Genomic DNA, 25,584 nt, shown 5'->3' on the forward strand with positions numbered 1-25,584 from the left:
CTCACAACCATCTGTAATGGGGTCTGGTGCCCTCTTCTGACCTGCAGACATACACACAGACCTAATATTGTATACATAATAAATAAATATTTAAAAAATAAAAAAAAATTAAAAAAAAAGATTTTGTGTATGACAGTATCTAATATTGTCCTTGTTTTAAATCTCTATTACCAGGGGCTGGAGAGCTGGCTCAGCAGTTAGGAGCATTGGCTGTTCTTCAAGAGGACCAGAGTTTGAGTACTAGCACCCACATGACAGCTCACAACTCTCTGTAAATCCAGTCCTGAGGGATCTGATATTCTCTTCTCACTTCTGTGGGCAGCAGGCACACAAGTGTGTTCATATATACAGGCAAAATACCTATAGACATAAAATAAATATCTAAAAAAACCAGTAAATATCACTGTTGGGAAAGGAAGAGTAATAAAACTAGATTATACCAAGTCAAATCTATACTTAACTTATATCACAAGAGAATAATTTATACTGTTAAAATGTCATTTTCTCTAAAAATATCTTTCTTATTTTTTTAATATTTATTTATTTATTATGTATACAATATTCTGTCTCCGTATATGCTTGCATGCCAGTAGAGGGCACCAAACCTCATTAAAGATGGTTGTGAGCCACCATGTGGTTGCTGGGTATTGAACTCAGGACCCTTGGAAGAGCAGGCAATGCTCTTAACCTCTGAGCCATCTCTCCAGCCCCTCTAAAAATATCTTGATGCTACTTTAAAGAAGACAAAAACCTCCTTTGGAAAAATTCTTTCAACATGTGCAAAAGCCACATCAAATGGGATCTCAGGAGAGATTATTGAGGGGACCAAAGCACTAGTTCGTAGGCCCTACAACTTGAGTTTGTCACTTGAGTTCCTAGAGCTCACATGAAAAAGCTGAATAAGCTGGAAGCTCTCAAGCCAGCCCGCCTGGGGTACACAGTACAACGGGAAACATATGAGGAGAGGACCCGCTTCAACCCAACCAGGGAAGGAACTGATTCCTGGACACATGCTGTGGCATGCAAATGCCCCTCCCACCCCCCCACTTTAAAAACCACATCAGAACTGGGTGGTGGTGGCACACGCCTTTAATCCCAGCACTCGGGAGGCAGAGGCAGGCGGATCTCTGTGAGTTCGAGGCCAGGCTGGTCTACAAGAGCTAGTTCCAAGACAGGCTCCAAAGCCACAGAGAAACCCTGTCTCGAAAAACAAAAAAACAAAACAAAACAAACAAAAAAAAAAACCACATCAGATGCCAGCCATCAACTGCCACAGAGCAGCAGATACACAGAACTCTCTGGGCTGGGAAAGGGTGAGAGGGAAGAACAAGAAAGTCAATGCAATACTCATGTTTCAATACATAATTATTCAAATAAATTTTAATGATTTCAATTCAATACAACTGAAAATGTAGTGTCATTAAATAACATTTTCTGCTAATTTCAGAGTACAGGTCTGGAGGCCATTTCCAGGCAGACGCATCGCATCCTAAGCATTCAGCTTGTAAGTAAGATGACTGCAGTGTCATAGCGGGAGGTGGGGAGGACAATCATCAGTTCATAGAATTTGGCTAAGACAGGAGAAAGCCAAAAACCAACGCAACTAACAAAATAGCTACAGATATTAGTAAAATAAAAATACAACCCAATGTCCATGTCTTAAATGACTAGAAAAATACAGGTAAAGTTACAGCAAATAAAGTCTTCACAGAGTTGGGTAACTTTATTTGCATTTCATAGTGATTTCTTAAGGCCTATATCCAATGAAACCATTTTAAAAAGCTCTATGAGGAATGGAAGTTGATGTGTCGATGACACTTTCTTTAAAAAAGCTTAGATTTCTGAATGAGCAAGATTCACCTTGGTGGGCAGAGGCCCTGCTTCCTCGTGATCTTCAGTTTGAGACCTAACAATCACAAGAGAAGAAGCTGGGTATCTGCTTAGCTTTTGTTCATTCATAAATTCCAAGTCACCATAGATACTCAGTTTCTGCAAAAGAAAAATCAACACACATCATTAATTTGATGCTCTGGAATCTTTCCAACTGAGTTTTCCAAATAACAACCCCACCCCTAGCACTCATGGTGGTGCACACTCCAGGGCTTTGGGAGGCAGAGGAAGGAGGCTCCTTACAAGTTTCAGGACAGTCAGGCCACACAGGAAGATACAGTCTTAAAACACAGAAAACAAAACAAACAAAAGCAACATGAACAATTCATCTATGGATATTTGGTTTGAAAAATTCTTCTGTATCTTCTAGAATCGAGCACGTGTTTCGGCTGGGTCTATTTATTTATTTATTTATTTATTTGAGACAGGATTTCTCTGTGTAGCCCTAGCTATCCCAGCTCTGTAGAGCAGGCTAGATATGAGCTCAGAGATCCACCTGCCTCTTGAGTGCTGGGATTAAGGGTGTGTGCCACTACCACCTGGCAAGAAGGGAGCATGTTTTATGCATGAGACTAGGACCCCTGTAGACAACCCAAGGAAGTTTTCCCACACATCCTAACTTAAATCCTTAGAGGTTTAATGATTAAGTACCAAGCAAACGCGCTTTGGTTTAAATGAAGTTAACATGGTTACATCAAGAGCTTTCATTCTGGAGTTTTGACGGATGTCTCAAGTGACCAAGTCCTCTATGTCCTAAAGTCTCCTGCTCAGTAGGGAAATGATTCGCTGCAGCTGTCTAACTTGTCAAGCAAAAATATGACATGTTCTGCTTTAAATGTCTTTAAGAGCACAGACTATAAATGGTACATTCTAACACTAGTAAAACGATCTTCATAAATATATACAACCCCTTATAGTGTTACTTTTAATGAAATACAATAAAGCAGGGTCTGGAGAGATGGTTCAGTGGTTAAGAGCCATTGCAGCTCTCACAGAAGACTTGGGTTCGATCTCAGCCCCCAGACTAGGCAGCTCATAACTCCACCAGGAGATACGATACTGTCTTCTGGTCGCTCTGTACACATGGTGCACACACAGACAAGTGTAGGGGAAGCCCAGACAATCACCTTGCTTGAAGGGTGGGATCCCCTTGGGCTAATATTATAAATCTTGCGGGTGTGCTCCCCGTTCGTTGGAACCTTGGTTTTGTAAGTTATCCCTTTCTTCCTCTTAATAAAGCTGATATTAAAGCTAGCCTGATTAATCCTATTTGCCGGTCGTTTACACCCCAACAGACAAGCAGGCACACACATACATGTAAGTAAAATTTTTAAAAATTAAGCTACTAAAACAAAAAAATGAAAGTAGAAAAGTGGGGTGTTCCCCCAAAGAACTAAGAAAAAAATGGAGAATTTGTCTCACAGAACTATACAATCCAAAAAAGCCATCAGAGCACTGACATCCTGTCATGAGAAAGGATCGAGTCATCTGAGAGGCTGGAGAGATGACTCAGCAGTTCAGAGTTGCTACCCCATAGGACCTGGGTTCGGTTCCCAGGAGCCACACACCCACTCACAACCACCAGTACTCCAATTATAGGGGATCCAATGGCCTCTTCTGGACTTCATGGACTCTTTATACATGGTGCAAATAAAATCACACAGGTGTGCATGCATGCACGTACACACACAGGCTTACACATACACAAAATACATCTTTAAAAGAGTTATCTGAAAGGGAGGAATTGTGTGAGACCAAAAAGTACTTTCCAATCAGTTGAGGGGATGGGAGGGCAAAACATGAAGCGCTGGTCCAAGAGATGTCTGCTTTCCCAGTGTCAAAGAGGGCACTGAGGACAGCAGCTCCTGATGCCTGACTTATGACCCCAGGTCAGACAAAAGATCAATGGCTTTGGAGTTAGGCAGAGTGCCAATTGTGGTTCTACCATTTACTGGTAAATGAAACAGTTTCAAAAATTTGTTGCACATTTCCTATGGGGAAAGTAGGGATGACAACAGCCTCTGCCTCATAAGGTTGCAGTGAGGGTTTAAGGAGCAAACACATGGAAAACACTTAGAACAATACCCAGAAGAAAAGGCTCAAGAATTGCAATTAAGTTTGGTGAGCAGAGAGTAAATGCTGTGTTGTATTTATCAAGGCAAATTCCACTCAAAGACTGCAATTTAGTCTCGGGAATAGGCAGACCAAAGTTCATGTGTATCTTCATTTTACAGGGTAAGAAGAACAAATACAAAAGGTGGAATGTTCCTTTACACTTGTGAATATGTCACTGCATTGGTTTAATAAAGAAGCTGACTGGCCTGTAGTTAGGTAGGATATGGTTAGGCAGGAGAACCAGACTAAGAACACTGGGAAGAAGGGGCAGAGTCTTGGGAGTCAGGAGGAGACACCATGAGATGCAGAGTGAGCAAAATGGAGAGTTTGTAGAGGAGGTGAATGAGCCTTGGGGCAGCACACAGATAATAGAAATAGGCTAATCTAAGTTGTAAGAGCTGGCTGGAGACAAGCCTAAGCAATTGGCTGAGCATTTATAATTAATATTAAGTCTCTGGTTATTTGGGAGCCAGGACACAGAAACTGCCTACAATGAATTAAGACAGAAGGGACTAGGACGTCACAGGAGAGAGGTCAATAACGATTTTTACTATAGGTTATTAATTTCTTGCCATGAGTATTTTGAGTATATGAAGAGGCTCAAAGGGAGTAGTGGGCAAAGGTAACCCTATGCAAAATACTGAATTCCAACTTTACCAGGAAATATAAGATAGCTAAAACCTGAGTGTCTAGGGATATAATTCAGCGATAGAGCATTTGACTAGAATATGCAAAGCCCTGAAATTGATTCCTAAACTGCCAAATACAAATATTAAATAAGTATTTAAACATACACATCTGGGAACCAAGTAAGAAATCAGTATACTCGGGGCTGGAGAGAAGGCTCAGAGGTTAAGAGCACTGACTGCTCTTTCGGAGGTCCTGAGTTCAATTCCCAGCAACCACATGGTGGCTCATAACCATATGTAATGAGATCTGGTGTCCTCTTCTGGCCTGCAGGCATGGAGGCTGAACACTGTGTACATAATAAATAAATAAATCTTTAAAAAAAAAAGAAATCAGTATACTCATAAATAGACGGGTGGTTCAGGCTGTCTGCTAAGCTTAACTACCTTTGCGTGAATCCCAGGGCCTACCTGATAGAAGGAGAAAAATGATTCCCACAAGTTGTCTTCTGACCTCTACACACTTTAGCGTGCACACATACACACATACAAAAATACATACATACATACATAAATGGAGCAAAAAATTTTTAAAAATAAGTAGATTCTACTGAGATTTATCAACTCATGAGTAATCTTCCAATAGTGAATTTATTTTTTATACATGGGTAAAACTGTCTACCTTTCATTCTGCTAATCTACATCTGACCACCTATTCTTCAAAGTTCAGGTCAAGATACCTTGCCCTGCCCCTCTTATTTAAAAGTAGTATTTGACAATCCCAGCACACAGTGTCTGCTTTCCATTACATTTTGTGCAATTACTATTTGCTCTTCTTATTCACTTTACCAAACCAGGTGTGATTCCAGCACTCAGAGACTTGCTATGAGAGCAAGGCAGCCTGGACTACAAAGTAAATCCTAACCAAGGAAAGACTACCAAGTAAGATCTTACCTCAAACACCGAGAGGACAGAGGAGAACAAAAGCTAATGATAGACATATGTAGGTGTCATGATGAAACCTTCTGTTGTGTGCTGACTTAGTAAAAGCAAGTGCCAGGGGCTGTGGCCACACCTTTAACCCCAGCATTCGAAAGGCAGAGGCAGGTGGATCTCTGTGAGCTCCAGGCCCACGTGGTCTGTGTGGTGAGTTTCAAGACAGCCCTGTCTCAAAAAGCTGAAGGCAAAACCAAAAAGTTCATTGATCATGAACTTCACTCCAGTCTCAATACCTTCATAACTAAACAATCACAGAAACATTACCTAGACTTTCTAAGGTTACTTGCTCACACATAAAATGGAATAAGACACACTGTGTGAGCCAGGCACGGGGCTGGAGAGATGGTGCAGTGGTTACAAGCACTGGCTGCTTTTCCAGAGGACATGGGTTGGATTCCCAGCATCCACATGGTGGCTCACAACTGCCTATTCCAATTCTGGGAGATCCAAACTCTCTGGCCTCTGTGTACACTGCACACACAAGGTATACATATACACATACAGACAAAACATCCACATACCTAAAATTAAAAATAAAAGCTAAAAACAAAAGCTAGGGATAGTAGTGCTGGCTCGTAATTCCAGTCTTGGATCTTGACTCGAAAAGCAAACAAGGGGGAAAATCATGTAATAGATATTGCTGGACATTGGGTTGACACACAAAAAAATATTCTACAAATCTTAAAAGAACGAAGTTGATGCTAGTTAGCACCCTGTCCTAGGTTCCGGGAACCTTGACTTGCTATGTCATGCCAATGACTTACTATGGAGTCTATTTTCATTTCCCTCAGTGCTTTTCCCTGTGGCATTTAGACACAGATCTTGTACTTGCTTCAGCTGGATTTGCTGTCAATAGACATTATCCCACATTTAATTACATAAATAGCTTGCTATTCTTGGAAACTAAATTGAATCAGCAAACTACAGCTTTTTCTCCAAACAAACATCCTTTACCTTAACAATTGTGTCTTCGGCCAGTTAAATTTTAATTACCAAAGGAAGCAAGTCATAATCTCTTTGAGGGTAGGTACCAGAACACAGGAATTCGGAATCAAACAAACACTGGTTTCGTAGCTTCTAAAACAACATCATGGCAATCGATTCCTAATTTTAAGTGGCTCCACAAGTCTTCTCTTACATCCCAGCTTAGCGAGTGCTGCCAGTGTTCTTTTCAGTTTCAGAGAAGCAGAGGGGCACTATGCTCAAGCCAGTCAACAGAAATGTCAATGCAGAGTGGGGACACTATGCCTGGGGTACAAACTTTTGGTTTTCAGGTGTGCGAACCTCACCTGGGTAAAGTCATAGAACCTCTCATTCTATTAGCAGGGTCTTGTTTTTCTAGCTAAACAAGGCATTTAAAATGGTTATTCATGTGGCTCTGTCTTCAAGTACCCAAGGGTTAAAATTAGACTTACCTCAGGGGGAACATACTGCTCCACAGCTGTAGCAACAGCTGCACAACAGATCCAGAGCAACACCATCACCGAGAGGACCAGAGTCGTGGTTAAAATCCACCCAGAGTTACTGCGAAAACAACAGCAACAGCTAGTCACATGCTTCGCACACTCGGAACACAAAACCCTGTGCAATAGCTCTGTAATTATTAACAAAACGTATTAGCGCAAGGAAATATTACAGCTAGTTAGGATGATTTGATGTTCTTTTCTCTATTTCTAAAATTTCTGTAGCCTCGCTATATAAATCTTACAATAATTAATAATGATGAAATTAGATAGATTTCAATCAGACTTCCTACTATATATAAAAATTATCTCAAATTGCTGGGCGTGGCAGCACACACCTTTGATCCCAGCACTCCAGAGGCAGAAGAAGACAGATCTCTGAGTTCCAGGTCAGCCAGGGATACATAGTTAGATCTAGTACAATCAAACTAGAGTATAATTTATATCCTATAGTATAGTAAGACCCTATTTAAAAACATAAAATCAAAAGTAACCCCCTCAAATTACTATAAAGACCATTTTTATTTACTTTGGGGGGGTGAGACAAGATTTCTCTGTGTAACAGCTCTGGCTTCCTGGAAACTTGTTCTGTAGACCCAAGTGGCCTCAAACTCACAGAGATCCACCTGCCTCTGCTTCCTGAGTGCTGGGATTAAAGGCATGTCCCACCAATGCCTGTACATTTTTATTTTTTTTTGAGATGGGTTTCATGTAGCCCAGGCCTCAAGCTTGGTGTGTGACAAGGCTGACCTGGGACTCCCACCTTCCTACACCGCTAGAATTACAAGTTTGGGCCACAACCTGAAGAAAACATTCTAGTTACTAAATTAGACAAAGCAAGCACATGTCCTAAAAATTGAACATAATGGTTCTCTTTTTTTTTTTTTTTTTGATTTTCGAGACAGGGTTTCTCCGTAGCTTTTTGGTTCCTGTCCTGGAACTAGCTCTTGTAGACCAGGCTGGCCTTGAACTCACAGAGATCCACCTGCCTCTGCCTCCCGAGTGCTGGGATTAAAGGTGTGCGCCACCACCGCCTGGCTCATAATGGTTCTTAATTTGCAGGTTATTGCAATGATATTCATTTAAGAAAATACGCCTAAAAAGTTAAGGAAAATTATGAAATGATCATTTGTTTTATGAAAGAATTTACAACAAACTTCCAGAAATCAGTTTTCCTATAACATTTCAAACATGTAGAGTAAATGGATTATAAAGCATTTAGTGACCATTATATTTTCCTTATGATTAAAAAAATCTTAAGGTAGGAGGGCATTTAGGAGTCTCAAGATCTGCGACAGTCCCTAATTCTCACTTGTTCATTCACAGCCAAAGGCCCCATATTATGGATCACCACTGATCCATTCACTTTTCACAACACCTTAAGGAGTGGCATGCTAGTCATTGTCTCTCAACAAAAGAAGAACGTAAGCTGTAGGAGACGGAGCTGAGCTTGATCCCAGGAATCTACCTGGTGGAAAGAGAACTGTCTTCTGATCTCCACACATGTGCTGTGCCATACACACTCATACCCAAATAAATAAAGCAGTTTTAGGTTTACTTTAAAAGAAGCAGATTTTCTGAAAGCACGTAATTCCCCTTTGACGCTGTTTTAAATAATTCACTTTAATGAAAAAGCATTCACTCTCCTTTGCAGGGTCCAGTCCTGTCCTGGGACTAGAACTCATTGCTCTGGGTGAGGAGACATTGGATATCTGGACTGCAGCAACTAGCAGAGACAGAAAGCTGGGGCTCATCTCTAAGTGCATCTTTTTTCTCAGCCTCCACAGCAAAGCAGAGCAGATCCTGTAGACGCTTAGCCATCTCCATTACTTCCTGATCTCCCTGCCCACTGCCAACATCCAGCCTCATAATTTGCTGCTCAAGCTCTCCAGCCTAGTCCCTATCTATCAGGATTCAAGAGTCTTCCTGATACTCTTTTATTCAAATGTAGGACATATAATAATTCGTGTTTATACATAGAGACTTGTAGAGAATAAACTTCTAGTTAAAAGTTTGCTTTTTTTCTAAATAAGACATTCAAAAGATTATTTTTAAATTGTTAGGTTAGGGCCAGTGATGGCTCAGTTGATAAGGATAACTGCTGCCAAGCTCTGATGAGTTGATTTTGATCCCTGGAACCCACACAGTGGAAAGAAGGAACCAATTACCACATGCTATAAATACCCCCTTGCCTTCTGACACACAATATGTGTGTACGTGTGTATATATATATATATAATTTTAAAATTTCACTATAGTGTCATACTCAACCAAAATGATCCCCTAGAACAATGCACTGTGAAACAGAATGGGCTTGCAACTTAATTAAAATGTTTGGTACACAATATAGTAGAAAATAAAATTGTGGGGTAAGGAGAGAAGGAGGGCTCAGTCAGCACTCCTACGAGCAGAAGCAGGCACACTTTGATAAAATCCTCTCTACTACTCAGAGTGCCTGACAGTCCTTCCTTGGAGGGAGGGCATAACGTAGCCATCACTCCCACCTCCCTGTTTTCTTCCTGTTCTCCCTAGGAGTTCCTGGCACAGAGTTGACATGCCCTAGCTCTTCTTAGTCTATAGTCCTTACCAATCTCTTCTAGCTGCTTATCTGTCCATGTGGAGTGGATATAAATCCAATTCTTAATCACTCAGACATACTTTAAAAGTTGAACTTTATTTATTTTTAACATAGTGTGTGGGGGTGAGAGGACACCTTGTGGGTGCTGATTCTCTCGTTCCATCATGTGGGTCCCAGGACTGAAATTAGGTTGTCACGCTTGGGGTTACCACGAAGTCATCTCCAGGCCCCAGAGCAGCTTAATTTAATTCTCTAGAAAAGACGTTTCTTAACACAAATCAAGAAAGCCTTCATATGGTGAAAAACTATCTGTTCTGTTTGGGTTTTACTAAGTAGCAAGAAGAGGAGGTTAAGAGAAGAGGCTGGCCTACAGATAAAGCTACAGTGAGGACAGTGACTTCTGTCCTACTGAACAACAGCGCAACTGCAGGTAAGAGTAACGTACGGTTTCAAAATGACTGCGAGAGGATTTCCAATGTCTAAGGTGATACACATGCTAATTATCCTGTCTGATCATTACATGATGTATACATGTATCAAAATAGCACTTCATACTTCATATATTTGTATGTGTCAATTTTAAAAATTTTTATCATATTTTAAATTGTGGAGAGCAAACATGCGCTTAATGTTTATGCATGCAAATTTTATCATATTTTAAATATTAAAAATTTTTACCTTATTTTAAATTTATTATATTTTAAATTGTGGGGAACAAACATGCATGTGATGGTATAAGCGTGGAAGTCTGAAGACAACTTTTGGAGTTGGTTCTCTCCTTCCACCATATAGGTCCCAGGAATCAAACTTAGGTTTTTGGCTTGACACCACGTACCTTTCACCGGCCCACTTTTTGTTGTTGTTGTTGCTATTGTTTTTTGAGACAGGGTTTCTCTGTGAAACAGTCCTGGCTGTCTTGGAACTCACTTTGTAGACCAAGCTGGCCTTGAACTCACAGAGATCCATCTGCCTCTGCCTTCCAAGTGCTGGGATTAAAGGCGTGCGCCACCACTGACCAGCAATATGTATTAATTTTAAAAATACTACACACAATACCTTCTAATCAGACTCATCATTCAAAAATACAAGTTTGGAAGGGAGTTGAAAAAAAAGTCTATTTAACTACGATACTTCTAATTTAAAAATTAGAATTAATTTCTATATACATATATAATTTGTATTTGTTTTTAAATCTAATTAAATTTTTTAAAAAACAGAAACAGGATGACTGACATAAACCAGGCTTTATCTTTTGTATATATTAAGAAACACATACAGAGATAGGCATCTTAAAAAGCCATCACTTTCTTCATCTTCAAGGTAGTTTCTGTGTGCTTGCGAATTTCTCATCTGCAGATCTGAAATAATAAGTAAAGGTATATGAAATGTATATCCTAAATGTTAGCTTCACTGACTTCTACTAGTTATGTACAACCTATAGGTAATTTTTGTGAGTATAATTTGACACATCTACACATTAAAATTCCTTTGGCACCCCAAAAACCAAATGGGTATTCTATCACATCATGAATTCCCTGCCTCACTTTCCCCACAATGGCCTCAGACTCACAGCCATCCGCCTGCCTCTGCCTTCTGAACGCTGGAATTAAAGGTGTGGACTTGAGTAACAGAATTCTGTTTTATTCTAATTATAACAGTCTATGTTAGCATTATCTACTCATTCCCACTCAATAAAAAAATCAGTAAGTTAATTACATCAATATGTAAAATAAGGTAGTACATTTTCAAAGATAAATTCTGTTTTAATCTGATGCTTGATATTCCTATGATTTAAAAGTCACATCTAGCATAGAAATAAAAAGAAAATAGGGAACTCATACTTTAAAGTTAGTGTCACTATTCAGTATTTTTTAAAAATATTTATTTATTTACTATGTATACAATATTCTGTCTGAAGGCCTGAAGAGGGCATCAGACTTTATTACAGATGGTTGTGAGCCACCATGTGGTTGCTGGGAATTAAACTCAGGACCTTTGGAAGAGCAGGCAATGCTCTTAACCACTGAGCTATCTCTCCAGCTCTTCAGTTATTTTTTAGGGAAAAAAACCCCACTGTTTGGCTAGTTCATATTCAAGGCATGCTTTGAAACAGTGTTTAGAACACTTCTCCAGGTGGTCCCCAGGCGAGCAGCATCACCGGGACATGGAAATTGTTAGAACTGCAAACCCCAGATGGATTCCCAGATTCAGTGCATTAGAAAAGTCAGAGGGGGAAATTACAACAGATCTGACAGCTGAGGTTTATCCATCTATTTAGATTAAAACTTACAGGACATTTTGCTTAAAGATGATTCTCTCAAGTTTGTAGGTTCCTGCTCCAACTGAGGTGCATACTGAATTTCTGGTTTAGACTAAAATGATAATGAAAGCAATTAAGTCATCTGTACCTCAGAAGCTGTTTTCAGTAACAAGTTCTAGAACACATCATCTATAGTATCAACATTTAAATAGAAAAGAAGTAACAGAAGTATAGCACAAAAAAATAAATAAAATGCATTAAACACAATATGGGTCTAGAAGCTAAAGTGCCCCAAGTTTGAGCTGAATACTATTTATATTAGTAACTGACAGTATGACTTTAAGGAAGCTGGATGCTCAGCTTCCTCATCAATAAGCAGGGATAATGTAACTTCGTGAAACTACTTAAAGATTTCAGATAACACAGTCAGTTCTCTATATCACTTCATTTCACATCTATGATTAAACCAATCATGGGGGAAAATATGTACTGAATATGCATGGATGTATCCCTGTTATTAAACAAGGCAATATAACAATTATTTGTGTAGATTTCACACTGTGTTAGGTATCATAAGCAACTCGGATGAATTAACATGCAGTCATATGGTACATCACTTTTCAGTTAACTGACTGGATATTCAACAGTAACACTAATAATATTATCATCTAGCAATATTGTAGCCATTTCAGTTCAAGAAAACTTATTGTTAAATAACCCATAACTACACAGGGAGGGAGTTTGTGGGTTATATGCAAATGCAATATAACTTTAAATTAGGGAATTAAGCATTCCCAAATATTGGCATTCTTAGAATCCTGGAACAATAAGTAAGTACTCTAAGACAACTGAACATAACTTTCTAGGTCAGCACCTATTAACATCTCATCACACAGGAAATTATTAGACAAAGAAAAATTACCTCTCTAGAAATGTTATCTTGTCATAATGCCTTTTTTAGTGTCTTTTTTTATATGCCACTACTTATGTTCAAAGTACATGATTATCTTCCTATCTAGATTTTTCATTTAATAAATTTAGTCACTATAAAACCAAAAAGACCAAATAAGAACCACTGAGCTTGAGGTCAGGCTTTCAAGAGACAGAAGGAAAGGTAATTACATTGTGTCCCGCTGCTCAATGTTTCCATGAAGGCCAATTAAGCAGCACTATTTGACAAAAATATTTAAGTGACCAATTACACAGTTCTTGCTGACATACTCATGTAAGACATGTTCCTTGACTATTGCTGTATTTAGGTCAATTTGTGAGGCACAGTTGTCACCTGGAATATAACGATTTTTCCATCATCAGCTTGGAGATAAAAAGTCCATGAAGAGGTGATGAAGCTCTGTGCAGAGTCCATCACGTCACTCCAGAATGACCTCACCAGAGTTAGAGGGAAAAGGAGATGCATTCTTGGCATCAGCGACATGAGCTAAACAAATAGACAAAAACATTTAAGTAATAAGAAATAAATAATTTATAATATGTTTATGAAAAAAAGCAACATACTGGATATGATTCAAATTTTACTGGGAAAGGTTACAGATGATTACATGAACAGTTACAATCATCTGCACTGGACTAAACGCTGTTGCTGAAGCAAGTTAACTATAGTAAAGCTTAACATTCCGGGCTACTTAAATTCACCAAATACCTTTTTTTTTTTTTTTTTTGGTTTTTTGAGACAGGGTTTCTCTGTGGCTTTGGAGCCTGTCCTGGAACTAGCTCTGTAGACCAGGCTGGTCTCGAACTCACAGAGATCCGCCTGCCTCTGCCTCCCGAGTGCTGGGATTAAAGGCGTGCACCACCACCGCCCGGCCCAAATACCTTTATACACAACCCTTGACCTCCATCTATCAGGATAACAGGCATTGAGCCAAGCTCCCAAACATGGAGACTCTAAAGATCTCATTAAATAAGGATCACCAAATGACAGACTTGAATGGAAAGGGCAAATCACCTCATTCTTATCCTTAATATTCCCACAGAAGGAGAAATCATGTCTTAAACATCAAAGGAAAAAATATATGCAGAAAATATGGGACTTGCTTACAGTGAATGCTGAGCGGGTATTTCATGGTATTAATACATGTAACAGGTGCGATTGACAAGATTTTAACACCAACTGGTATCTCAATCTACCTCCAATTGTGACTACTTAACTTATTAAGCAATACTGACCCCAGAGCACAAGCTCAGGATATGGACTGCTGTGCTCTAGGGATAACTTTGGTTCATCTTACATCAGGAGAGATGTCATCAAGAGCTACTGCAATGCAAAAAACAGCTTTTAGAATGAGATCTGTATCCAGGATCCAGTTTTCCATGTAATAGCTAAGAAGCCTATCACAAATTCACTTAACAAGTATTTATTGAGGCTACAAATTTAAAGAAATCAGAGAACCAGCTGTTTTTGTTTTTATTTCGAGATCGGATATTGCTATGTAGCCTAGGCTAACTTGCAATCCTCCAGGAATAGCATCCTGAAAACTGAGGTTACAAGCATGTCATGTCTACATATATCTTTTGTAATCATCATTGTACCCCTATGTTTAATCAGAACAATTTATATAGGAAAATGATTACCATAGGGCAGCGCGTGTATGTAAGGAGGGAGACTACTGTAAACAGGAGTGAAGATAGTTAGGATTTTACAAAGAAAATAACACTTCCCCAGAGTCAGAGATTCACTAGGCACATAGGAACAGGAGCAGAAACACAAAGTATCACGCCAGATTTAAAAAAAAATGTACAAATTCCATGGAGGGCAATTTTGCTCTATTTCTCAAAATTAAAACCTCACAAACTTCAGCAATTCTAGTTTTATGTTCTTATTTATAGATATACTCACAAATATATAAAATATGTAATACTTATAAAAGAAAAATATTAGAAAGAACCTTTATGTTCACAAACAAGGGGCTGCTTTGGTTGGATGTGATAGCTCAAGCTGTAATCCTAAAATTGAGGGGGATCAGGAGTTCAAGGTCAACCTGGGCTACATGAGAACTTGCCTACCAAAGTCAACCCCAAAACAATGGACTATTGATAACATGATACATCCATTTGGAATGTCATATGGTGAAAGAAGTGAAGCTCTTTACTTGCTTATATTAACAAAAATTCATTGACATATCCTTGTTTATGTATAAAATTCTTCAGCATGAGTAACCCTGGCTACACAGTCAACAGTCACAGAGGCGCATTCTCGCAGATGGTGAGTACAGAAACAGAGGCACACTCTCAGGTATGTACAGACTATCTCTGAGCCTCTTACCCAACAGGCTATATTCCTTACGCACAACACTGAAAAATTACTGTCCAAAAATTAATTAGTTAAAAACATTTTTATAAAAATTGAAACTTTTTTCCTTGTATATAGTTCATGAGGAGTAAGGAACTTTCAGAGATGACATTATAGAGATTTTTGGGAGCTAAACTATGATAGGCCATTTGTACTTAACCCTATATGTAATTTGGCACTACTAAATTACATGATAGAAGGATGACAAGATTTCTGCTTAGAAAGAAAGATATCTAGGCCCAGGATAAAGGAAGAACTAATGATGTGGGATTCCCCTCTGTATGCTGGGAATATGTTTTATTACCATTGGTTAATAAAAAAGCTGCTTTGGGCCTATAGCAGGGCACAATATAGCCAGGTGGGAAATCTGATATATATAGAGAGAGTAGGCAGAGTCAGGGAGATACCATGTAGCTACAGAAGGAGACAGATATCCAGAAACCTTACCAATAAACCACGAGCCTTGTGGTAAAATATAAAATAATGGAAATGGGTTAATTTAAGATATAAGAGCTAACTAGCAATAAGTCTAAGTGATTGGCCAAGCAGTGTTTATTTTAATTAATACAGTTTCTGTGTGATTATTTTGGGTCTGAGCGTTTGGGGATGAATGAGCACACTCTGCCTACAAACTAGAAAGGGTTAAAATGGAAAAAAACAGTCTGGAAGTTAGCTAAGCAATACAGTTGATAAATGATGCTGGTCTGACTCAAGACAGCAGCAAAGGAGATGGAAAAAGGAGCTTAAATAGCAATTTCTCTTTGCCAAGGACTGTGAGAAAAAAATGAGATTATGGGTGCAAACATAATTTTTAGCAGGAAAGCATTTTAAGATAGTATTCCAGGGGGTTGAAGATATAGCTCAGTGGTTAAGGGGATGTACTGCTCTTCCAGAGGACCTGAGTTAGATTCCTAGTACCCATGTCAGATGGCTCAAATCACCTGTAACTCCAACTTCAGGGAATCTGTTGCCTCTGGCCTCTTTAAACACTACAGCCATGTACATATATCCTCTGACACACATATACACATAATTTAAAAGTAAATAAGTATTTTTTAAAAGGAGGTATTTCCATTAACTTTTCCATCTGCAAACATAATTTTGATGGACAAAAATTAAGTATAAAATCTAACAATAATTTAATCCCAGCACTTGGGAGGCAGAGGCAGGCGGATCTCTGTGAGTTCGAGACCAGCCTGGTCTACAGAGCTAATTCCAGGACAGGCTCCAAAGCCACAGAGAAACCCTGTCTCGAAAAAAAAAAACCAAACAAAAAACAAAAAAAATCTAACAATAAAATAAGACCACTCTGGCAACAATCATGTCACGTAACACAACTCAAACACACAAGAAGGCAGTTTGGAAAGGCAGTATTGTCTCTTACTTGTTCTTGTCTCAATTCAGCAAATGGCAACTGATCCTGGCAGCCAAGATGGCAAGCATATTGCTCATCGGGTTGGGAATATGCTTCTGTGCATGCTGAAAGAGAAAAAGGCAAATTCTTAGAAAGAGGAGAAGGGTGGAAAAGACAAAGGCTGCAAAAGGGATCTGGCATATTATAAGGGTATAAAGATATAAAGACATACTTAAATATTTCATCTTTGAGCTGCCAAACTTGGCAATAACAGGAAATATTTTAATAAATTTCTTTATCTCTCTCCTACAAGTCCAATATCTCATGTACAAGTCTATTAACGCCATCCCTGGGCTCTGGCTATACAATACATTCACATAAGGGATTCTCAGAGCTGAAGCTTGTGGAGTGGGAAGTACTGGTCTGGTGTCCTGAAGTTGCTACTCAAAGTTTAAAATCATCATTGTTGGCTGCAGCCCTCAACCCGGGCTGAGGGCCTAACCCCGACTACTGGTTTTTCTAGGCCTTGTATGGGCGAGGTAAGTATTCAACTACTAAGCTATATATCTCTAGTTCTTTTATATTTCTCAGTGAGACAAGGTCTTCCCAAGTTGCCCAGATTGGCTCTGAACTCACTCTATAGTTCAGACAAGTCTTGACCCTTCTTGCCTCAGCCTCCCCAAATAACTGGGATTACAAACCTGTGCCACTAGGCCAGCTGGATTTCTCTAAGACTGAAATGGAAAAAAACACTACCTAATATAAGAGAGGAACATAAGGTATGTTAGTTATTTGTATAAATATTTGGGAGCACTCAGTTGAGAAACAAAGATATCAACATGACAAGGGGTGGGGGAACAAAGCAGTTAGCCTATTACTCTAAATTCTAAGAAAATGGAACTAGAAAATGTTCTACAATAGAGAATTGTAAAGGTTAAAATAGAGTTGGGCTATAGCTTAGTGGCACAACAGTGGCCTGGCATATCCTAGGTCCTGGGTTCTATCCTCAATGCTTAAAAGGCAAGAAAAAGTTGAAATGGGCTCTACCAGATACACTTACTTCCTTTACCCCATTGGTCCTTTCTTTCTTGTAGTATTTCACTATTGTAGCAATTTTATTTTTCTTCTCAACTCTCATATGTACCTGTAAAACACTTCTCAGGGGTTCTAGATAAAATGAACATGCTGTGGGATATTTGTTCACTGTGTGAAAGTGTATTGCTATGATTGCTATAATAAAAAGCTGAACAGCTACTAGCTAGGCAGAAGAGATACATGGAAATTCTGGGAAGAGAAAGGAAAAGGCGGAATCTAGGTACGTGGGAGACGCCAGGAGACATGGAGAGGAAACAGGAGGTGCAAGACGGAAAAGAGGTAATACCACGTGATAGCACATAGATTAATATAAATGGGCTAATTTAAGTTATAAGATCTAGTTAGGAACAAGTCTAAGCTATAGACTGAGTTTTCAAAATTAATAAGAAGTCTCCGTCTCATTACTTGGGAGTTGGCTGGCAGAACAGAAAAGGACTCATTACATGACCGTGGCACTACGAATATAAAAAGATGGCCAGTGAGGAGAATGGGCCACAACAATCAGGTCACAGTATGGCAGAATACAGTGTGAGAGTCATGTCAGGGGAGAGCTGTGTCCCGCTACACTGACCACACAAATAAATGGACAAGATTCTATTACAGTTCTTTACAAAGTTAAACGTTCACTGTATCCTGACTGTAGGTTTCTTTTATCAAACACATCTCTTTCACCAAAAGGTAAGAATAGTGGTTAACTGGTGACAGAGTCTCTGATTATTTTTACTGGCATGACTGATAAAGAATACTCTGTTAAACACTTCAGAGTCAAAGGCCTGATTCAGTAAGAACCCTGGAGTTGTGTCAACTGACTGACAGGTTTAGGTAAATGATACCAGCATGAAAAGGTAGTAGTGAATTCTGAGTTGGATAATTACCTCTGCATTTGTCTAAACAGAATGCTTGGCTAAACAAAGGAGTCCTATCCATAGCACAAAATAAACACTGTCTCAACACAGATGGATTAAAGCCCATGACATTTTTAGCAGCATCTATTAAAACTTTAATTTTATAATTACAATATGGTAGGTGACTAGTTTAAACAGGATGTCTGTCATTTTCTAGGAAAAATACATAAAAGGCGTAACTCAAAGAGAGCCCCAGTATTATGCACAGATGATGTCATTAGCATAGCATCTTACCAGATTCACATTCCAATTTGGTCCGATTTAAATCAATTCCATCATCCACAAACTGGCAAATTGAAAACAGCCTGCAACCTCTCTGACATGCATATAGCTCTTCTTCCTGGGAATTTCAAAAACAAAGACGATTACCAAAAAATAAATTTTTTCTTTCTGCTGGGAAAAAAAAGATCAAGAAGAAAGCAAAGCTAGTGCTTGTTTTAAACTATACATTAAGTTTTGTACTGAAGGGGATGAGGGAAAGATGGTTTTAGTTCCTAATTTCAATTATTTGGTTATAAACAGGATCTCTCATACACACTAGACTAGTTTCCAACTCCCTACACAATAAATGATGACCTTGTACTTTTGGTTTTAAAATATTTTATTGCATGGATGTGAGTGTAGGTACCACCTACATGTGGTATCCAGGGAGGTCACAAGAGGGCATTAGATTCCCCTGGAACCAGAGTTACACACAGTTGTGAACTGTCAGGTGGATGCTGGGAATTGAACCCAGGAGGTCTGGAAAGGCAGCTAGTGTTCTGAATTGCTGAGCCATCTCTCCAGATCCTGCTCTTGTATTTTTAATACTCCTGTCTCTACCTTTCTGATGCTGTGATTTCATGTACCATCATACCTGGTGTGTATGATGCTAGAGATGGAGAACACAGACTCTGTGCACGCTAGGCAAGCACTCTAACAACTCGGTCCCTATCTCCTTATTTTTCAAATGATACTATGAGAAAAGTCAAACAGCTGAAAATACCCCCCTTTTTGCATGTTCTGTGGCTACAACTTAGAAAATTATTTCTATTAGAACTAGAAATAGCAATGATAAACAATCAGAACTCTGAACAAGGTAGAAAAGAGTTAGCAATTACCCAACGGTCACTCTTGGCATGGTCAGCTACATCCAAATGTATAATCAGTTTATTAGCAAAAGTATCAGGACCAGCTTTGTACAGCAAATGCCAAAACAAAGGCAGGATGGCAAAACGATGGCAGAACAAAGATGAGGTGAAGTATCTGTTTATACAAATATTCATATGCAAGGATTTCTATATGTCTAAAAAAGATTTTTTTAAAAAAATTGTGTTTATGTGTGTGTGTGTGCATGCACACAAGCATGCCCATGTCGGTATATGTGTACCATGTGTGTGCAGGGCTAACAGGAGTTTGTGAGCTGCCACATGCTTACAGGGAACAGAAGGTGGATTGTCGCAAGAGCAGAAAGTGCTCTTAACAGCTGAGCCATCCTACAGTCCCAAAGATTTTTATCTTATTTTTTAATTGGCTGCCTTTAACTGAGAATCCAAACAAGAACAAGAGGGTGACATACAGGAACAGTTACTGCAATCAGCTAGACCAGAATCAAGTTTTTTTTTCTGGTTAAAAAACAAACAAACAAACAACAACAACAAAACCAATGCAAGTTACTTTACCTGTTGAAACCTCAAGTTTTCTCAACAAGAACTAAGACAACACTATTATCTCCAAATACAATTCTTGGAGACTGCTAATCTTACCGAAGAGTGTGAGACACGAGGTTCTTAATAAATATTAGTAACATTAACATAATGTTTTCTATTTTTATAATGTTTTAAAAGTAGAAAATAACAATTACAAGCATTGAAATGTGTGAAAAAAAATCAAAATAGGATGGTCCCCCCAGGATGGTTCTTTATGCTTAGAAAATAGTAATTGCATAATGAGACTATAAGCAATGAGACCAACAAGCTTTTCTTTCCTTTGATGAATACAGTATTTTAAACAAACTATGTATATGAGGGAGCCCTTGCAACTTTCTGTGTGAACCACTGTGTACCAACTGGCCAGCACCTAACGAGGATACATGCACATCTCAGTTAGCAACCATGAACTACAGCAGTGAGCATTTCTTTCCGGCAGAAGACTTAGTAAGCTCATGTAGCAGCAATAACCCACATAAAGAGATGGCTGCAAGCCCAACACGAAGTCAGTTTTATTACACAGCATTGGAGGTGGCACGTTTTGTGACCTTGGTTCTAGCTGCATTTATAGCTAAATTAAAAACTACATCTCAGATATGATCAGAATTTACAGTTTACAGGCTTTGTAAACAGCAAAAGAATTCTGTTTCTGGAGCACCGCATATTTCCTTATACTGCACACAGGAAGCAGGAAGAAAAAAGAGCTCTTACCATGAACTATACCAGATGACATTTTATAAACTGGTCTGGAACTCTTAATCCCCTGTCTCACTCAGCTCTTGTGTATTGAGATTGCTCACATGTGACTAAATGCCCAGCTCAGACAGTCTTTCTTTTGTTAAACCAGCTCCAAAAGTCACCGGGAACCAACATCAGAAAACCATATGGCATGCTGAAGTCTAGTGGGGAATCAACCCTGAAAGCTTAGCCGTACCTCTTACCATGTACAACCTTTGGGAAGTTACTAACCTCTGTGACTTCTCAGTGTCCTCTTGGTTGTGAATGAGGATACTCTCACATTAATCTTGCACACTAGGAGGGCTTATACATTCATATTACCTTGCACTGATAAATATAACATTAATAATAGTCAATAAACACCCACAATGTGCCAAGAGCTGTGTTAACACAATGTATTAACACCAATAATGAGTAGGCTAGGGAGATGGCTCAGTGGTGAGGAGCATTGGGTGCTCTTCAAGAGAATCTAGGCTCACCCACATGGCAGCTCACAATTGCCTGTAACTTTAACTCCAGGGGATCCATACAGTCTTCTGATTTACCAGCCCTGTGTTCACATGGTATATAGACAGACATGCAGGCTAAACACCTGAACATATAAAATAAAAATAATCTTTTCTTAAAAAGAAAAGAGTCAGCTGGGCGGTGGTGGTGCATGCCTTTAATCCCAGCACTCAGGAAGCAGAGGCAGGCGGATCTCTGTGAGTTCAAGGCCAGCCTGATCTACAAGAGCTAGTTCCAGGACAGGCTCCAAAGCTACACAGAGAAACCCTGTGTCGAAAAACAAAAACAAAAAAAAAAGCAAAGAGTCATATTTTTATTTCAAGTATTTTGTATTCTACAGAATATAAATCCAAATATGGTAAATATTTCATGCTCTATGTATCCCAAGTGGCTAGCAAGCTTATAGAAAATGTAATCTAATATAAAGCATAAGGAAAGCGTGCTTCCCATCATAATGACTATAACTCAGTGATTTTAGGCCATTATCAACAGTGCTACCTGAATAGCTTTCATGTACATTTTCTTACCCTTAGTTAACTTAGCTAAGTCAAGCTACCTATCTCCCTTGATTTTGGCTTACTCTCTTTGTGATTGGTAGCGCCCTGGAAGCCAGGCTGGCCTAAAAGTCACAGCAATCCTCCTACCTCAGCCTCCCAAGTGCTTGCTGGCTTAGGGGCATGAGCTACACACCTGGTTTGAAGTATTCTCCTACTCAGTGTGACAAGCGCAAATGTGTGCAAACCTGGCTGCACAGCAGGGAAGAAATAGCTACCACTGGTTGTGCTAGGTAGGCCTTGTTCTAAATGCATCAGATTACCTTCAGTCTTCACACTGGCTCTGCACACATGTGGTTTCCTACAGTTCTAAGAAATCAAATGATCAGTGGAAACACAGTCAACAGGGAACCAGGAAAGGACTACAGTCTTGCATAGTCCTGAAGCCCATACCCTGTAAAGAACTGACCACACTGACTCAATTAGTTCTGTTATCAGCATGTCTTATGTTCCTTACATTTGAGCTCAGACATCATACAACTGAATCTTTGAGAACAAAGGGCAAAACGTATTAATTTAAAATATAGACTTACAAACTCTATATTCTTACAATAAATAATTATAAAGTCATTAAAATGATATTTCTGTCAGTTAAGGTATCAGATCAAGAGAGGCAATAGAGATTTTGAATTCATTTCCTTTTTATAACACACCCTGCTTTCCCCCTGTACTGCAATGCACAATAACTCAGAAGTATTTGTAATTCAGCTTCATTATGAACTGGCAGCAGCAGACAGCTTGAAGACTCAATTTCTACTCCACTACTTCTTAGTTATAGGACCCTGGTAAGAAGCTTAACTTTTTATTTCCCTTTTTGTTTGTTTTGTCTTGGTTTTTTCAAGACAGGGTTTCTGGATAGCCTTGACTATCCTGGAACTCACTCTATAGACCAGGCGAGCCTTGAACTAAGAGATTTACTTGTCTCCACCTCCCAAGTGCTGGGATTAAAGGTGTGTGCCTCCTTGCTCAGCGAGAGAACCAGTTTTGAGGTGGGTGCAGTGGATAAGCCTATGATCTCAGTTTTGGCATTTAGGAGATGGAGGCAAGAGAACAAGGAGTTAGTTGGAGGCCATCCTGGATTATGTCAAAACACTGTCTCAAACAAACACTCCAAAATATGTGTATAATCCAAGAACTCAGAGGGTAAGGCAGGAGGACTGTTATGAGTTGCAGGAGATCCTGTCTCAAAAACAAAGTAAATTTAAGTCCAGGACAGACAGGAGGCCAATGATTTGGAATTCTGGTCAAGATCAGCATTAATAGCCTGCCTTTAATCCCAGTGCTCAGGAGGGAAAGGCAGGGGGACCTGAGTTCAAGGCAAGCCTGGTCTACAGAGCTACAGAGTTCCAAGACTGCCAGGGTTGTTACATAGAGAACCCCTGTCTCAAAACAAAAACAAAAATCCCAGCATTAACAAGTGAACATGACTTATTGATATCACATCAACTATTAGAAAGTAGTGAATGCTATAACAACACTTAAGGCATCTGACGTGGTGAGGCACGTCTGTAATCCCAGCAGCACTGGGGAGCCTGAGTCAGGAAGATTGAGACTAAACAACCAACCAGGACCACACAGGGAAATCCTGTCTCAAAACAAACAAACAAACAACAACAAACACATCCAAGAAAGATTCAGAGGTTCCTGGTATACACGTCTTTCAAATACATATTTATGCTCCCAGCATCCTGACATACACTACAATTTTGCTAGGAAAACATCTTAAAAGAGGGAACCAAACACTAACACAGTATAGAATAAATCTCAGCCTAATTCTAGCCCGACCAGCACTGATGAACTTTCTTGTAGAAGCCTTTTAACGATGTGAGGTTAACTGACTGAAGTCTGAAAGTCAAAATCCTTCTCCAGCCCCAAGGCTGGCCCATGGCAGGCCTTGAACTCATGACCCTCTTACCTCAGTCCCCTGTAGTCTGCGATTACAGGTGTTCTTTACCATGCTCAGCTCTTCGGTTCTCTCAAGTATTTATTAATTTCTGACAGCAAATTTAAGGCTAATCCTATCTCCTACAATTTTGTGGATTTTTTTATGTTTTGATTTTAACAGATGATCCTTAGATATGAAAGGTAAACAAAATGCTGGAAGGTATAGAATTTACAATTTTCCATATCAAATACCTGAAAGCACTGGTCAGTATGGAACATTAAGTCACTGGATCTGTCATCCTGGCCACTTTGTAGCCAAAGGAAGCGAAGAGGGATAGCCACAATGGTTAAGCAAAAAGCACATAGAAGACGAGGAAAACGAGGATTAAAAAAAAAAACAAACCAGCATCAGCGAAAGCGTTTACAAAGCAAGGTGGGGAGGGGTATATGCCCTAATTATATATGGGAAAGGGGTGGTGAGAGTCACCACGCAATTTAGAATGTTGAGTAAACAGAATTCAGAAGGAGCTGAAAAACACGGAGGCAGAATTAAAGGCTAGGCAGCGGCTGCGGGGAGGGGCCAGGGGTAGGAATCGGCCCCTCCTCTAGCTGCACAGCGTAGGTCTTCTCCAGGACGGTCGCATTTCTCGATCCATTCCACGCATTCCTTATTGCCTGCACCGAGTGACGAGGTTGATTTTACTTTATATTTCTTTTGAAGGCAGAAATATAACTAACTGCTGCCGCACGAAGACATCCAGTCCCCTGCGGCAGCGTCTCACACACAGTCACTCAACACAGACAGGAAGGAAATCCTCCCTTCCAGTGCGGCTCACAACTCCCGAGGCTGACTTCACACTTCAGACCGCAGACGACTGTCAGCCTGGAAGACTCCCGAACACAAAGCGCTTCCGACCCAGAAAGGCGCGCGATCAAGACGAGAAGTCAACATCTTGTGCACGCGTGCCCTCGCGCCTTCCTCCCCACCCCCGCGCTGCTAGTAGGTCAGGATCTCGCCTTCATCCCCATTCTACCCCGGCCAGCGATGCACTCCCCGGTGGCCCCGCGGGCTCCCAAGGGCTCGCCCTTTTCTCACCTTTGGGCCCCCACCCCCAGCCTATCGCCGAGTCCTGCAGCACAAACTTCCGGCAATTACAGCAGGAGCTGGATGCAGGCAGGATCCGGGAGGAAAACTGCAGCTACACCGAGGGCTGGGGGACACGCTGAAGCGCGGGTTCCTCACCAGGGTCCCCGGGCTGCCACTGCTGTGGGAAGCCGAGAGCTGGGCAGCGAGGGTCGAGGGAAGCCCGGTATCGATGGGCCCTACCTACCTTAGGGTAGGTGTGCAAGGGGTAGGTCAGCTGACAGGCCCGGTGACAGGACGCCGTGTCCCCCAGGACCGAGTCAAACGCCTCGGCCGCTGCAGTCCCCGAGCCTCCGGCCAGCGCCATGGTCAGCAGCAGCAGCGGCGGCAGCCCCAGCTGGGCCTGGACCCAAAGCTTCCCCTTCGGCGCCGCCATCTTGTCCGCCTCTGTCACAGCCGCTCGGCTTGTTGCTGTTTTCTTTTCAGGGTTTCTCCTTCTTCCGGGCCAGCCCCTTTCCCCGCCCCTCCGGCCAG

General features: G+C 40.2%; 2 protein-coding genes across 2 annotated transcripts in view; one reads left to right on the forward strand and one right to left on the reverse strand.

Moving 5' to 3' along the window:
* Positions 1-1,365: 1,365 nt before the first annotated feature.
* Tmem59 (transmembrane protein 59) lies at positions 1,366-25,564 on the reverse strand. Its single transcript, XM_041651900.1, has 8 exons — positions 25,298-25,564; positions 18,830-18,935; positions 16,626-16,720; positions 13,217-13,369; positions 11,962-12,043; positions 10,948-11,029; positions 7,046-7,154; positions 1,366-1,989 (listed from the first exon to the last, which is right to left on the reverse strand). The coding sequence occupies exons 1-8, from the start codon at positions 25,484-25,486 to the stop codon at positions 1,834-1,836; spliced, it is 972 nt and encodes a 323-aa protein (XP_041507834.1). The 5' UTR covers positions 25,487-25,564; the 3' UTR covers positions 1,366-1,833.
* The window catches only part of Tceanc2 (transcription elongation factor A N-terminal and central domain containing 2), a 44,384-nt gene continuing 43,300 nt past the window's right edge, over positions 24,501-25,584 (forward strand). Inside the window, exon 1 of the mRNA XM_041651903.1 lies at positions 24,501-24,970. The gene's annotated coding sequence lies outside the window, so the exon portion shown is untranslated. The remainder of the gene's footprint in view (positions 24,971-25,584) is intronic.

This window comes from Microtus oregoni, unplaced genomic scaffold (genome assembly GCF_018167655.1).
Source record: "Microtus oregoni isolate MIOR12 unplaced genomic scaffold, Mior012 000005F_ref0000423, whole genome shotgun sequence".
Classification (NCBI taxonomy): domain Eukaryota; kingdom Metazoa; phylum Chordata; class Mammalia; order Rodentia; family Cricetidae; genus Microtus; species Microtus oregoni.

What these genes read in the sequence shown, in the direction of transcription:
- Tmem59 (XM_041651900.1), bottom strand. Translation starts at nt 25,486, where the DNA reads ATGGCGGCGCCGAAGGGGAAGCTTTGGGTCCAGGCCCAGCTGGGGCTG. An exon ending in CAAATTGGAATGTGAATCTG is followed by an intron (nt 16,721 to 18,829) that starts GTAAGATGCTAT and finishes TTTCTCTTTCAG; the next exon opens with CATGCACAGAAGCATATTCC. An exon ending in TTTTTAAGATGCCTATCTCT is followed by an intron (nt 7,155 to 10,947) that starts GTATGTGTTTCT and finishes TTGTTTTCGCAG; the next exon opens with TAACTCTGGGTGGATTTTAA.